Raw genomic sequence first — 16,590 nt, 5'->3', positions numbered from 1 at the left:
GCCAGAAGCATGTGACCGGGGACCTGTTCACATCGGACATCGGGCATGTGTGAGCGCAATGGCAGCCGTGTGGCGGCACAGGCCCACTGCCCCATCAGCCCGGGAGTGGAGAGCGAGATCGACAGAGACGGAGCAAGACCCCACGCAAGCGCATGATGCGTGCGCCGAGATTCCCAGACATTCCATTGATCGGGCCAAAGGCTGGCCATGATCGATCGAGCTGTCTCTGTGTTACTGTGTAGTATAGCTCTTTCTGAACCCAAAGCTCATGGGGTGTACGGACGCCGGAGAGAGAGTCGACCGACGATCACCGATGCCTTTCGTTCTGTGCTGTGCTTCGTTTAGCGATGGCCAGAGGGCCATCATGTGAAAGTGCTGCTGCTAACCCAATCATGTGTGGTCACCTATGGTTGAGAGCCTACCAAAGGAATATTTCTAGGGTTTCCTTACCCCTTTTGCAGGGGATGTCTGCCACTTGCTGATAGATGATGGTCACCCTTGATGTGTCATCGATCGACATGCCCCGTTGCCCCTAGCTATAGCCTAGCTACAGGTCCACTAACTCTTGGTGCACATCGGTAATGGCAAAACAGGGATGAGAACTTGCCAACTTGGAGAAGATCAGGACAGGAGGACGACGAGTGGACGACGGTGATATTTACATAAACAGAACTTTTCACTTTCCCCCCAACAGAATTTAAACCTGTTTTCACATTTGATCAGAGTATGTGCTATTCGAATGCAAGTAATAAGGGGTGTGATGATCTCGTAAAAGTTCAATTCTTCCATGGTAGTGTCAGTGGAGATTAATTGTAGCTGCCAACCAACTCTGTATATGTGGTTAGGGGCAGCTAGTACTGATCAGTCAACCATCCTGGACCAAGCACACATATCCCCCATCATTTTTGGCACTAACCAGGCTAGATCTAGCCATTATGCCTATAATTTTGTCTCATGGAAGCTTTCCTAGTATTTCCAGGCAAGGTCAATGTCCCAATCACAGCCTAGTTTACCCTTTCCCGGTTGAGCTTTCGATCATTCTTCCCTCACAGCGAAACAATTGGACGGATACTGAAAGCAAGATGATTTCGCAGCTGACATGGTGGTGATCGGTTAAAGAAAAAAAAAGAATACTGCAACTTCAGGGACTCCCTCAACAGCTGCAGCAGCTTTAGTTTGCCGTATCTCTGTAGCTGCTGCCACCTAGAAAGTCATCGCTGGGACTACTTTGGTGGCAGTGGCACACTTGCACCTGTACAAACAGGTAGCAGCAATGAATTTGTTGCCCGGTCCACTCGCTTATTGTATACTAGTTGATTACCCGCGTTGCTGCGGGATTGAGAGAACTTTTTGATAACTATAATAAAATATACAATAATTCTTTGAATAAAATGTTATGAAGAGCATGTAGTAATACAAATAAACATTTAGATGGAGTTTGCTAAAAAAATGATAGATTTTTTTTAAAGGTCGTATAAATGGTGAATTTGTAGAGATTATACGTTGAAAGCCATATGAGAAATTTCTTGGATGAAAAATAATAGATTTTTGAGTTATTCTTTGTTAGAGAAGAAAGAAACCAATAAGATATAAATTTTATGGATATAAGACGTGCATGAAGTTGATTGGATGGTTATAATAATAATGAAGGTGATGTGGCTGATTCAGAGAGCGGAGAAATAGTAATAAATCCTTATGGATCCCAATAGTGATGCACATGTTGATGTAGCTGAACGAAGTAATTAGATATATTTTAATTACTTTTATAAATAAATAAAAATAAACTATTATAAATTAATGCTAGTGGATTGCATGATATGTTGACGTGGATAACAAAATTCTAGTGCAGTGGGTTTTAATTGTATGTTATTGTGCATTGCTGAGGTGGACATCTTGCATGTTGAGAGAAATCTCTAGTGGGGACCTACTATATATGTTTTACTAGTTGAATACCCCGCGCGTTGCTGCGGGATTTCAGGACAAAAATGTTGAAGTTGAGTGTGTTGAAAAGATAGAGTTATGAAGTTGCAGCCAATTTTAGCATTGCAGATATATGGCATGTTTGTATATAAGAAATGCTTAAATATGGAAGTCGATGTACATATAAGAAGTTCTAGTTGCATAAACCGATAAAAAGAGGAACCATAATAGTTATGATAAGGATACATAAATTTTATTCCGGGAGGAAATGGAAATATCTGCATCATTTTGTGAAGCAAGAGATTGGACTTTGTATTGACTCTCTTGGATAACTGAAGTTTCTGGAATTTTTTTTAAAAAAATTAAGTGTGAGCAACGCAATTGTGTGAAATGTTGATAATCGAAAAAAATATATTTTGTTTAATAGTTTTATTAGTACCTATGTTTCATTGGACCAATGTAGATATTTTGAATTGGTTATGGATTCTCCACCATCGTGATCTGTATTACTGTATTATAATAGGATGTTAGGAATGGGTGTGACAAAAATGCATGAGGGATGTCAGCACTTACATTATTTTGTTAACATTTTGTTGCTAATTCTGTCATAAAAATTGTTCATATGGCAATATAAAACCAAGTAAAAAGGTAAGAAATCTTAGTGGGTTGCGGAAGACCAAGATATGAGCTTTCATTCAGATCCAATGGTTGAAATAAAATGATGATGTGGCTTCACCACAAGTGAGAGAAATAACTATTAATGACTCTTAGTGGGTTACACTTATATAAGATATATAGATATGTTTTATAGATACGTGCCACACTGCCACTGCCGTTCCATCCCGGCCCTTTGGTGAATCACACATGCTTGATTGGATATACAATAATCGCATGATACAACTAGTATATTCCGAGTGACCGCGCACCATTAGCTAGTACAATGCCTACCTACTAATCCAATCCTTGATATGGTCACTACTGAAGATCCAGCTTTCACAAACACTAGAGATCAGGGCCGTTTCTTCTTTTTTTTTTTTGAAATCGTGGATTCCTGCTGGTGCCAATTGGATCGTCGTCAGGCGTGATAGAATCGTGACATCACAGTGATCATTCAGACAGACAGCAACAAACTGATCTTGATGGCTGAGTCGTACAGTAGGCCAATAATACAGTCGAATAATATTCGTCTGACTCGCCAGAATATCTCCTCCGACGCGACTCCGGTGTCTGACGCCGCCGCCGCCGCCGCCGCTGGATGGTGAAATGGTGATCGACCGATCCATTCAGAGCTCGTAGCACTACTAGTGGTGTAGCCGTGCGGGGGGAGTGTACAGCGATAGGGCTTGCAGCTGTCGCCGGCCGGCTCGATGGGCAGGCAGCTCCAAGCTGCAAGGTAGCTAGACACATCGACCGCCGGCTCCTTGCAGGCACACACGAACGACGACCGGCGCTAAGCTAGTGGCTAGTTGCGTGTCCCTGTGCCGTGCCGCTCACGTCGAACCAAGCTAGTTGGTGTGGTGGCTGTATGTGTGCTAACTCGTAGCAGTCGTTTCAAACATGTCGGCTCCATCCATAGATCTCCATCGATCTTATCGGCGGATCAGCCCGTACGTGTCGTCTGACTGACACAATGATAAGGCCGGCTATGTCAGATCTCGAGGGCGAAAGGGATCGGCGGGATGATCGCGATCGTCGCTTGTTGCATTTGGACGAAGTAGCAGAGGTCGGCATGTATCTGTACATGAACATGACTAGCTACACGCACCGACTGAACTGGCAGCCTCCGTAGGCATTGAACAGTCGGCGCCTACAGCTAGATATATAGCCATGGCTATTGGCTACTCCCAGGGGCGGAGCCAGGATTGAAACATAGGGGGGGCCAATTTACTAATGCCGACAATCGACATGTGTTTTTAGAAAAAAAAAATATGTAAGACACACACACACAAACACATTTGTACCAACTTAACTAGAGAAAAAATAACAAAAATCAAACATGTATGTAATATATAAGAATAAATTTACTTACTATTAATAATTAGCTCCAATCATCCAATGCAGGGCAGCAGGATAAGGTAGAAGGTAGCGTCCTTGAATTTACATCTCTATTAACTTTAATTTACCTCTACGAGAACCAACTAGATCATAAGAATTGATGATATCTTCAGAAGTAATCTTTGCTGCCAATTCCTTTTCAATATAAATTATCATGTAACTACGTAGAAAATCATCTCCCATTTTGTTGCGTGGACGAGTCTTGGCAAGTTTCATAGCTGAGAATGCTCTCTCCGTGGTTGCAGTTGACACCGGAAGAGTCATGACTAATCTTAACAATCTATCAACCATTGGATAATGAGAATTTTTGCCCAATTTAACAAGCCCATTTGTCAGATCAGCAAGTGATGGGAGACTACTTAGCTCTGGATTGTTGCACACATCAAGTTGAAAATGCGGCAGTTGGCATTCTAATTGGGCTCTTTCTTGATTAGAAAAATCAGCCGGATAATATTTTTCTACTAGGGTAGATATCTTTGACCTATCAAAGCTGTCCAGTCTTGGATCCAAAGAGGCACAAAGTGATAGAAGTTCTGTAGCTTGAGAGCTAAATCTGTCCTCCAATTCAATTAGTTGTTGATCAATTGCCACATTAAACACATCTATTTTATAATGGTGAAGAGTTGTAGTGTTGTCATGCTTGTTCCGAGATTTTGTCACATCAGCATATCTGCAAATTGCATTTTAAACAGAAATAAGTTTGAGATCCCTATAAAAATAACAACAAAAATATTACTAGTAACGGTTACGAGTATAGGTGAAGGAACATACCTGCGATTTAGATCTGGGATTTCAACCTCATGCTTCCCACAAAAGTCCATGACCTCATTCAGAAGAGGTTCCCAACCATCATTGCGCAGGTCACGAAGTAACACCTTTGTGTTAGAAACTGAATCCATTGCATTTAAGATATCTATAGATTTCTTTTGTAGTGTTTGGCATAACACCTCTGTGATTTTCATTATTTTCTCCATCAACAGTAGAACAAAGACAAAATCAAATGTGAGAATAATGTGAAGGGCACCTGCAGCATCACCCCGAGAAAACCTTTTAATGGAACGATCATTTGCAATGTTGCGCAGCACTGAAATTGTGGCACCAAACATCTTTTTCAAACTCTGAATCGACTTGTAATGAGAACTCCATCTAGTGTCCCCTGGCCTCTGTAAAGAGCCCATCTGATTAGCACCCCTTCCTGTATCAAGCTCTCCCAATTCAATTTCATGTGCAATTTGTTCAGCTTGCTTTGCTAATAACTCATCATTACGCTTAGAAGAAGCACTAACGACATTAATGATGGAAATGGCATGCTGAAAAAAATTGTGCACCTCATGTGCCTCCCTTGATGCTGCAACTAAAGCTAATTGGAGCTGATGAGCCATGCAATGGATGTAATATGCATAAGGACACTCACTGAGAATTAAAGCCTTCAACCCATTCCACTCTCCTCGCATATTACTTGCCCCATCATAGCCTTGACCTCTAATATCTCTCACACTCAAGTTATTATCTGATAGGACAGCACAAATTGAGTCCTTAAGAGTCAATGCGGCAGTGTCCTTAACGTGAATGAGGTCAAGGAAACGCTCCTTTATGATACCTTCTTTGTTGACAAACCGAACAACGATTGCCATTTGCTCTTTTTTTGATTCATCTCGAGATTCATCGACCATTATGCAAAACTTGCTATTGCCAATTTCTTCTCTGATTGAAATCTGCACTTTCCGAGCATATATGTTTAGAATTTCCTTCTGGACATCAGGTGATGTGTACTTTGCATTTTTTGGAGCATTTTGTAACACAACATCATTCACCTCCTTGTTATAAGAGGCCAAAAGTTTGACCATTTCCAAAAAATTGCCTTGATTTATGGAATCTGGAGACTCATCATGGCCTCTAAATGGACATGCTTGAAATGTTAACCACCTAACAATATCAACAAAACAGATTGTCAGATAGTACAAGTGTAGATATATTATTTATTTGTAAAAACATAAAAAGGAAATTCTTATTACCGAATGGAATCAATTGTGGTTTTAAGTCTAAGTCTGGCATCTGCTACTCTCTTCTCCTTTTGTTTAAGAACCACTTGGTCAATGTGAGCAATTCTATTTTTGAGGTTGTTGTAACACTGAACTGAATAGTTATGAGCTGAGCTAGGATCCTGACCCATGTGAGTTAGAAATGCACACTTATCTGAACTGTGGACCTTCTTCCAATTTTGAAATCCCTTCACAGTGAATGCATCTGAGCCAGCCTTCCCAATTGGCTTTTTTGAAAAGAGAAAACAAGGGAAGCAATATGCACGTTTGGTGTGAGGTGAATACTCTAGCCACCAGAAATCTGCATACCAATTTCTACAGAATCGACGACGGTGAATTGCATCATTATAGGGATATTCATCCGGTTCAAACTTCGGTTGATATGGCCCTTCAGATATATAAAACCTTATAGCTTCATCTTGTTCTGTAGGCGAGAGCTGCCAAATTTGAGTGCGTTTACCAGGGTCTCTCTCAAATGCTGTGGTTACATTTCTAGCTTGTTGAGCTTCTGATGGTGGCGTAGCATTTTGCTCTGGAACTTGCACATCAATTGGCGTAGCTTGATCATTTGTTGCATTAGGATTTTCAGGGACACGAGAGCTGGAAACAATCGGCTTAAAAAAACTATCAATGGTCTTTTTCCTCTTCATGTTGGCTAAGCAGGTAACTATAAGAGATATACTCTATTAGATTCAGCTAATAGCTATAAAAAACGACATTAAAATGTTAAAAAGGACAAGACTATATTAGGGATAGATTAATACCTGATGACTCTCGAGTCTCGACTTGATGCGGCACTTCGGCACTCGGCAGCGCCGCAGCGGCAGCCGGCAGGAGGCTTCAGCGTTTGCGGCGGCGGCGCTTCTGTTGCAGGTCTGCAGCGGCCGGCAGGCCGGAGGCTGGAGCAGTGGAGGCAAGGAGGGAGAGGGAGGTGACGATTGGCGTCTTGGCGAGGTGCTCCCGTCCTTGCTGCTTGCTGGCTTACTGCAGGTGGTTGGTGATGCCATTATGCGAAGCCGAAGCGGCAGCCAGTAAACGAGGAAGTGAATTAACTCGACGTCGATTACGAAGCGTTGTCCTCGTCGCTCGCGATGTGCAGCCAGGCTTGTGTGCACTGCAGCCGCTGCGACGGATCCTCTTCAAATCAGGGGGGGCCACATATTAATAATGAGAATATTAGCACTGAGATTAAGAGGTATTACGTGGAATTGCACCAACGTTGGGGGGGGCCTGGCCCCTGCCCGCCCCCCCTTGTCTCCGCCCCTGCTCGGAGCTCGCCGCCGGGGTTCGAGCTCGCGGCCGCCGCCTCCCTCGCTGGCCCGCAGCTCGCCGCCGGGCCTCCGCCCCCGCGGACGCGTAGCACGCACCCCGCGGGCGCGGAGCTCGCCGCCGGGCCTCCAGCCCCGCGGACGTGCAGCTCGCGCCGGCGCTTGCGACCACCGCTTCCGTCCCCGCGGGCCCGTAGCTCGCCGCCGGGCCTCCGCCCCCCACGGGCTCGCTGCTGCCGCTGCGGGATTGCCGGCGCCGCCGCGCCGCCGAGGCTCGAGGCCTCCGCGCGGGCTCGCGGCCACTCGCCCGGCGCCGCCGCCTGCAAGGGCCTCCTAGGGGGAGGAAGAGGAAAGGTGGAGTGGAGGTAGAAGAAGTGCCTGACAAGTGGGGCCCGCTTGGAAGTGAGAGGAGTTTAGATGGGCCGAGACAATGTGCTGAGCTAGCCTTTTAGACTTGTGGAGTGAAGCCATAGAATATACAAATAGATTGGACCAGGACCAGTGGAGTGGAGTTGCTGAAGTGGAGTGACTGTTTTGGGAGTGGCTATTTTGGGAGTGGAGTGCTCCTAAACACGCCCAACCAGATCTTTTGGACGTCACTCTCCAGTGGATGTAACCAGCATCTTTGTTTCTGATTGCGCAGGACAGAGCTAGCTGTTAAGAGCGCATCACAAGCCGGAGGGCCAATAGGGCCAGACAAAATGCTTTGCACAGCAGCTATGCTCTGCCGCTTTTTAACCTGATAGTGATATATATAGGAGGCTTTGCGTTTCAGCTTGAGAGCCGGCCGATCGGCGATGGGTCGCCTATAGCATGTGTTCATGTTCACGTCACGAATTCACGATACACCGTGATGTAGTGTCAGTGTATAGGTCGATAAGTGCTTGCAGAGCTCAACCCCAACCATAGCTAAGTCAAGTTACTGCTGGTGGTAATTCGCAGGCAAAAGGCGATGGAGAAGTCGTAGTCCGTTGCCTCTTTAAACAAAGCGCAGGATCTTTGAGATGGCGATCAGATGACCTAATTCTGGTATTGTTCCGTTCAGAAAACGGTGCTGCTCTCAGTTGCAACAGCACTGCCATAGACGAGGAGACAGGCACAACAGGAGGCGGAGGCTCGCTCGCTCGTGTCCCTCGCCGGCCCGGCTTCGAGTAGACGGCGTGCGGAACTGGCAGATCCTTGATTTTTCAGATGATTGACATTTGACAGTAGAGGAGGACCCTCAAAGTCTGGAGTAAAACAGGGGAGGTAAAACAGCAGAGGTGCGCCCCAAAAGGCCCCAACCGTTGTTCAGAATTTGAATTAAGACAGCTCTGGGTCGAAGGATTATTCTCAATCAGTAATTTATGGGATGACCCTAATCCTTAGGAAATTTTCCTACAAGAGCTTGTTTTGGAACGGACGAATGAACTTGTCAAATTCCTATGAAGTGCCTCGTTCCATTGGGATTCGGAGGAAGTTTCTTCTAAATTAAAATGAGGTGCAACCTCATTAATGTGCTGTTCCCCGATTTTTCGTTATAGGAGTGCTTTGAATCGAACATTTCTCTTTCTCTGTCAAGCCTGAACGCGTCAGGGAGTTCCCTGGTTAAATACAGATTAGGCTCGTCCAATGAGAGTTTATTTTTGTAGTTTCTAGAAATGCTACATAAATGAATCTTACTATTACTAATTGGAGGCTCCTTTTGAAGCCTCCAGGTGAAGTCATCTAGGATCCTAAATCGCCAGTCTAAAAAAATAGAGAAATTCTATAAATTCTTATAAAAATCAGAAACATCCGGTCATCAATTCGACAACTCTAATCATAATAGCCATTGGATTTATTATTTTTTCTAATAAATTACCCACCTTTGTCATTATAAAAATAGACTAAAATAACTCCCTAAATATGTATCTAAATTACCCACCTCTGCTAATCTTCATGTAAATTACCCACTTATGCCATGATAAAATAATATCAAATAACATCCTAAAATTTTATATATATTATCCAATGATAACATAATAAAAGTTAAAATAAACCGAAATCTAAATCAAAATTATATCATTATAATGAAATCTTAAAGCACATCAAAATAAATTCTAAATTACTATTTCTATCATTTCTAAATTACTATTTCTATCATTACTAATATATTATTTATGTTATTATTTACATAAAAATATTAACCATAATGTGTGTGGCACTGTATATTCATGTATAAGAGAAGAGATGATAATATCAATTTTCATATTATTTAAATAGCTTAAATAAAATGTTTAATTAAATACATATCAAACATATATGAATGTGTGATGTAAAGTGAGAAAAAATTGTTAATGTTTAATTACATAATGATAAATAAATTTTTTTACAGTTCTAATTAGCATATTAAATTGGTTAAAGAGACCGTGAGATAGATAATTATTAGATATATCTAATTAGCCCGTGCGGGAGCACGGGTTGATAGACTAGTAACAACTAATTGATGGTTGATGAATCAATTAATCTTATGCAATGCATAGTTTCAATTTTTTGTGTCCCATTTGTTCTTATTGCATTTAATAGCGTTGCGCGTGCTCTTACTTCATTCCTCAGTTTTTAATATATTGATATTTAGAACAAGCTTATTAGTTCAAAAGAAACTAGTAAGTTTGTCATGCTAAATGTCACATTTTTAAAAATGAAATTTGTACTAACCACACACGACACGTAAGCGACCCACTGACTTGCTACATTCAAATTTGATCGATTACCAAAATTTTCTTAAACAAGGAAGCCAAGCAGCCCCAAGAGGCCAAGACAGATGAATGTGTGCGCTAAAGCTTCTTTTTCTTTTCTAGCTATTCTCTGTGTTGTGCGCTTACCAAAAACATGACATAATCAAAAGGGGAAAAGCTAGGTAAACCATTTTTCGGCACTACTGTAAAGCTCCAAGGCGTCTATGCGTCCTAACCGTTTGCTGGCAGAGTACATACGTATGCTGAGTACGCGAAGAGCAAATGATGTGGCACTGGCACATGACTTGTCATTGTGTCGTCACTTGTGTTGCTCCACGTAGGCCTAGTCCAGTTCCCGAGCTAATGACACGTGTCAGGTCGGTGAGCTGTCGGCATGTACGTGTGATGTTATCTCTAGGTTGGGGTATATGGTTTATGATAAGAAGGTTTTTTGTCAGTAGTGTGCCTAACCTAAAAGATTAGTGTGCGTGGGTCTTCCTTTTCTCTAGATTGAATGACGATACAGCCAAACGCAAATATTCAAAGCTTGTGCGCTTACCGAACTAAGATAATCTGATAACCTAATGCATGGACTCATTTCTTGAGGATTCTAAATGAGTGTGCAGCATGGCTACTGTAGCGCCGCGGGTCTCAGCTCCTTAGTCCCGAACTGAAAACAGAGAGGTAGCCGAACCAGCTTAAATAGCCGGTCTCTGGGAAGCTAGTAACTCCGGTTCGACCCTTTTGCGCGAAGCGAGGACGAAAGCGCAAAAAAGTTATTTAGCAGGTGTGGTTTACTCAAAGTATAGAGTAGATCTTAGCCGTTATCCCGGGCCGGGTCGTTACAGGGGTATCATAGCCATACTCTTGCGGTTTCACGCCACGTACGGGCAGAAGTGCACGTACATGAGCACGTTGTGCGCGTGGGAACACAGATGCCACCAGCATGTGGACAGACACACATGGGCTGCTGGCAGTGAACTCACGGACGTGGCACATGGAATCGTTAGCACTAGGCGTATGGCGCGTGATCAAGAGAGGAGATCCTGCTCCTTTGTCCCGTATGGGTAAGCTGGTTCGACGAGGACGTCGAATCCTAACAGGGGGAGATTGTCATGGCCCACGGGCCGATTGGGCCGCGTGGGTTACTGTAGCACATGGCTACTGTAGCGCTGCGGGGCTCAGCTCCTTAGTCCCGAACTGAAAACAGAGAGGGAGCCGAACCAGCTTAAATAGCCGGTTCCTGGGAAGCTTGTAACTCCGGTTCGAACCTTTTGCGCGAAGCGAGGACGAAAGCGCAAGAGAGTTATTTAGCAGGTGTGGTTTACTCAAAGTGTAGAGTAGATCTTAGCCATTATCCCGGGCCGGGTCATTACAATTTTGTTCGCTTCACACACATCATTTCCGGCGGAACATGTCAGTATGTTTGTCAATTTAATGTTAAGAGAGAGTTTAGTGGTCTTCATCACAACTAATCTCTCTTATGCTTCCTTGTTGACATAATCAAAAAGTGTTGGTAATATGCCTAAGAGGCAATCATGCTTGGGCCGGATATGATCCAAGAAGGAATAGAACCCCAATGGGCCTCTGGTATGACAGCCCATTAGTGGGGTCTATATAATGAGGGGCGGGGCTGTGGGAGGAGGATATTCTCTCTCGCGCCAGAAACCCTAGCTGTCGTTGCCTCTCCTTCCCGCCAAACCCTAGCCGAGCACGCGGTGCTAGCACATACGTGTGGACTTCGAGGAGGCGCCGCTGTGTTGCTGTGGTGCTGATCGGCAGGACAAGCAGGAGCTCGGAGATGCGATCTGCTTCCTCATCACCGACGCGTATCTACGTTGGATCAAGTCTACTCCAACGCATCTTCCGCTGCACCTGCGCGTCTAGTGGTAACGATCCATGATCACTTGCTTACATGAGATCCTTGTTGATCGCAGTAGCTAGCGTAGTGTCCCCATTTCCTTACAGTGGTACCAGAGCGATCATGTTTAGCTTTTGGTCTGAATGCGCATATAGAGATATACTTTTGTCTAGTGTTTGGTGCATGGCGTGGAATCGGTACGAGTTGATAGCATCGCGGTGACTGCAGATTGGTTCGTGGTCTTTCTCTTGTGTGCACGACTTGCCCATACCGGCTGGAATCACCATCTGGGCTAACTGTGCAAACGAGAAGAGATTGAACTGATGGATCCGAGTCATGTGTTGCGGTCTTCTCCGATGTACCAGTCGCAATGGTCAATGTGATTGATCTAGTGAAAATTAGGGACATTATGAATGACCCTGAATCGGCTTGATTGGATCAATCCAAAGAGATTTTCATAGAGAATCTATAGATAGCGGCCTCTTCATACCCCTAGGTAGAATCCGTTCTACGCTTAACTCATTTTTGCAGGGTATGATGCGAATGGTATGGCCTCAAAATCATGTGATGATATGTGTGTAAAAAGTTGTGTGACATGCGTGTCAACAGTTAAAACAACCGGGTTGAGGTTGTCCCATTATTGTATAACGACCTGCGTGTCGACATGTGATGCTTGATTCTCTCATGTAATTTACTTTACTAGTGCTATTAGATGTAATAGCTTAGTACTTATTCTTGGAGGCTTCAAGCATGAATGGCGATGACGATCACCACAAGACAGGATGGATAATAACAGAGGTCACCATGGATCCATGGAGGTGGAGCCCATTGTGATGCAAAAGGCCATTCTATTCACAATATGATATGATTATATGCCTGTGATGTTTATTTTCCTATCATACTGTTCTTTCATATTTTTCATATGAGCGATATGTTTTTATCATGATAGAATAGCTTCTCTCAGTAAAGTTGAGAACTTTGATATCCTTTTACCAATAGTTGCACCTATTAAAATTTTGATCGTTGTGTGGTAGGTTTATCAAAGTAGAGTACCTTCAACCATCATCATGAATAGGGTGAGTGTCGGACACTCACTAGCATAGTATTGGTTTTCTCAACAAAGCTATCAAAATGGTTTTGGGCTTTAGGATATGGAGTTGGAGCCGGGGCATTGGATGCCACCCAACAAACAAGAGTCATATAGAGATATGATTAACAAGTGTTGTTTACCTATGTCACTAGTTTTCTAGCAGTGAAGCCAAAGCTCACAAGAATTTTAGTGAATATGCATCTTGGTCCCCTATATGTCATTAGAGGGAAGGCGATGTTGTAGTGGGAGTCTTTTATTAATTTTTAATAGAAGAATTATATGAACTTAGTGTTGAAACCTTGTTTTACTTTAATGTTGTTGATCATGTCTGCCAGTAACAATTCTGCATTCAATTTGCGATCTGTTCTTGAGAAAGAAAAGTTGAATGGAACCAACTTTATTGATTGGTACCACAACCTGAGAATTGTTCTCAGGCAAGAGAGAAAGGAGTATGTTCTTGAGCAGCCATACCCCAACGATCTCCCTGATAATGCCACTAATGTCGATCGCACTGCTTATGAGAAGCACTGCGATGATGCATTCAACGTGAGCTGTCTCATGCTTGCTACCATGTCACATGATCTGCAGAAGCAGTATGAGCATACGGATGCTTACAATATGATTGGAGGATTGCGTGGAATGTTTTAGAACCAAGCTAGGGTTGAGAGGTACAACATCTCAAAATCCTTGTTCTCATGCAAGCTAGCAGAAGGTAGCCCGGTTAGTCCTCATGTGATCAAAATGATTGGTTACATTGAGACTTTGGATAGACTTGGCTCTGAGCTCCATGATGATCTTGCTGTTGACGTCATTCTCCAGTCGCTCCCGCCAAGCTACGAGCCCTTCATTATGAATTTTCAAATGAATGGTATGGATAAATCGTTGTCTGAATTGCATGGCATGCTTAAAACCGCAGAAGAAAGCATCAAGAAAAGTACCAATCATGTGATGGTGGTACAAAAGGAGAGCAAAAAGAGGAAGCGTTGGACGCCTCCAAAAGGCAAGGGCAAGGAAAAGGTTTCCAAAGATCCCCAGGGCTCTAAGGCTAAGGCCAAATCTGGCCCTTCTCCCAATGATGAATGCTTCCACTGCAAGGGCAAGGGGCACTGGTCAAGGAACTGCAAGAAATATTTGGAGGATCTGAAAAAGAAGAAGGGAAGTGAGACTTCCGCCTCAGGTATGAATGTTATAAACATTACAGAAATTAATATTGCTATGTCTTCTAGTGAATCAAGGGTATTTGATACTAGGTCGATGATTCACACTTGCAAATCGTTGCATGGCCTTCAAAGGACTAGAAGATTTGCAAGAGGCGAGTTGGATGTTCGTGTCGGCAATGGAGCAAAGGTTGCAGTCATGGCGGTCGGCACTTATCACTTGTTGTTACCCTCAGGCTTAGTTTTGGAATTAAATAATTGTTATTGCATTCCTACTTTGAGTAAGAACATTATCTCATCTTCATGTTTGGAGGAAGTTGATGGTTATGAGATTGTAATAAAGAACAAGCGTTGTTCCATTTACTTTAATGGTATTCTTTATGCTCATTGTCCATTGATGAATGGATTGTATGTTCTTGATCTTGAGGATAAACCTATTTATAACATTAATGCAAAATGGCTTCGATCGAATGATTTGAATCCCACTTTTATTTGGCATTGTCTCTTAGGTCATATAAATGAGAAACACATAGAAATACTCCATAAAGATGGTTTATTGAGCTCATTTGATTTTGAATCATTTGACACGTGCGAGTCTTGTTTACTTGGGAAGATGACTAAAGCGCCCTTTACTGGTCAAAGTGAGAGGGCAAGTGACTTGTTGGGACTTGTACATACCGATGTATGTGGACCAATAAGCTCAATGGCCAGAGGTGGTTTTTAGTACTTCATCACTTTTACTGATGACTTTAGTAGATATGGATATATCTACTTAATGAGGCACAAGTCTGAATCATTTGAAAAGTTCAAAGAATTTCAGAATGAAGTACAAAATCAATTGGGCAAGACAATTAAATTTCTGCGATCTGATTGAGGGGGTGAATATTTGAGCCACGAATTCGGTGATCATCTGAAACAATGTGGAATTATTCCACAATTGACTCCGCCTAGAATGCTTGCCGATAATGGTACAAGATCAGTCTTCGCAAACAACATACCACCCGAAGAATGGTGAGAAAGGTTGCCCGTGTTGCCAATTCTATGGCGTTCCTTGTCGTCAAGTTCGTGCGACTGAAGATGAAGCCACAACTAGGAGGAACCAGAGGTTGTTCTCCAGTACAAAGGGAGAGATGTCTCATCAAGAGCAGCTAGCAGAGAATTCCCTTTTCCTTGACTTTCCATCGGTCGATGAGCTACAGACCATCCAGAAGAGAAAGGATCCTGAGTGCTCTACAGATACACAGGTCAAGAACCAAGCCCTCTATGATTATGTTGATGGGTTGACTATCACTATGAAGGTGATTCAGCCACGCGGTCGCAAGGAGTCCAAAAAGCAAGCAGCAGAAATAATGCAAGATGGGATGTTAAGTTCACAGGGAGGTCAACCAAGTAGCGCCATTCACCACCGCCGCATGTGCTTCCAATGCGGGCGAAAAGGTCATTATGCCAAAAGTTGTCCACAGAAGCGCATGTCACCGGTAGCACCAGTCCAGGACCTTTCACCAGTCCCGCGTACCAGTGGTGACGAGACCCACCTTGTTTCCGGGAACTGCTCCAAGCAGAGTGCCCAGAATGATCAGGATCAGCAGTAGGTGATACCAGTGTGCAATGATCGTACAAAGCGTGAGCGAACCAAGAAGGGACCAAAAGAGTACCTCCAGGGTAGAGTTAACCATGTGTCAGCAGAAACCATTCGGGATGATAGTCCAGTCATTCTTGGTATGCTTCTAGCCAACTCATTTCCAGCCTCTGTGTTGATAGATCCTCGTGCTACACATTCATTCATCAGCATGCAGTTTGCTGCTAAGCATGGGATATTGAAGCTCCCCATGAGGAAGAAAATGGTCATCAAATCATCAGGGAAAGAACAGATCTCCAGTTACATATGTCCTCGAGTCGGCATGAGGATAGGTGAGGCAACCTTCCCTGAGAGCCTTATTGTGATGGAGTCAGCAGGAATCGACATTATTCTTGGTCAAAATTGGTCAATTCAATACAAACTGGTGATGCAGCCTATCGAAAGAGTGGTAAAGGTCCAGACCTTGTCAGGAGAGCAAATTGAACATGAGATTCGACATACTTCCAACTCAAGGCATGTGGGTATGAGAACCCGACTCGGGTGTGCGTAGAGCTTAATCCCATCCTTGTTTCTCTTTGCTAGCCAGCCCAGAATCTCGAGACGAGATTCCTATAAGGGGGTAGGATTTGTAACACCCTAATTTAAATTTTAGTATTTAATAATAAATTTAATTGGCTTTGTTTAATTTTCTAAGGTTTCATATGCTTAGCCTTGCATTTAATTTAATTTTCTTTCACAAGTAATTAAAATTTATTTAGGTTAAACATGTTTGTGCATTCATGCTGGTGCATAAGTTTTATTTGGTTGAGTGCATAGGGTTTGAATTCAAATTTTGGTTTGAATTCAAATTAGTTTGAGTTGAGTTTGAAAAAGAAAAGGGAAGAGAAATAGGAAGAACAGTAAAACGGAGACCCAACCC

General features: G+C 43.2%; 1 protein-coding gene across 1 annotated transcript; it reads right to left on the bottom strand.

The window, feature by feature from the left end:
* Nucleotides 1-3,901: 3,901 nt before the first annotated feature.
* LOC120641468 (zinc finger MYM-type protein 1-like) lies at nucleotides 3,902-6,920 on the bottom strand. Its single transcript, XM_039917622.1, has 4 exons — nucleotides 6,782-6,920; nucleotides 5,991-6,684; nucleotides 4,747-5,901; nucleotides 3,902-4,645 (listed from the first exon to the last, which is right to left on the bottom strand). Exons 2-4 carry the CDS (start codon nucleotides 6,665-6,667, stop codon nucleotides 4,018-4,020), a joined length of 2,460 nt encoding a protein of 819 aa, XP_039773556.1. The 5' UTR covers nucleotides 6,668-6,684; nucleotides 6,782-6,920; the 3' UTR covers nucleotides 3,902-4,017.
* Between the last annotated feature and the right edge of the window lie 9,670 nt (nucleotides 6,921-16,590).

The sequence above is a fragment of the Panicum virgatum genome, chromosome 7K, assembly GCF_016808335.1.
Source record: "Panicum virgatum strain AP13 chromosome 7K, P.virgatum_v5, whole genome shotgun sequence".
NCBI classification, from domain to species: domain Eukaryota; kingdom Viridiplantae; phylum Streptophyta; class Magnoliopsida; order Poales; family Poaceae; genus Panicum; species Panicum virgatum.
Note: the sequence above shows the minus strand (reverse complement) of the source record. Positions and strands in the feature narration are given on the sequence as shown.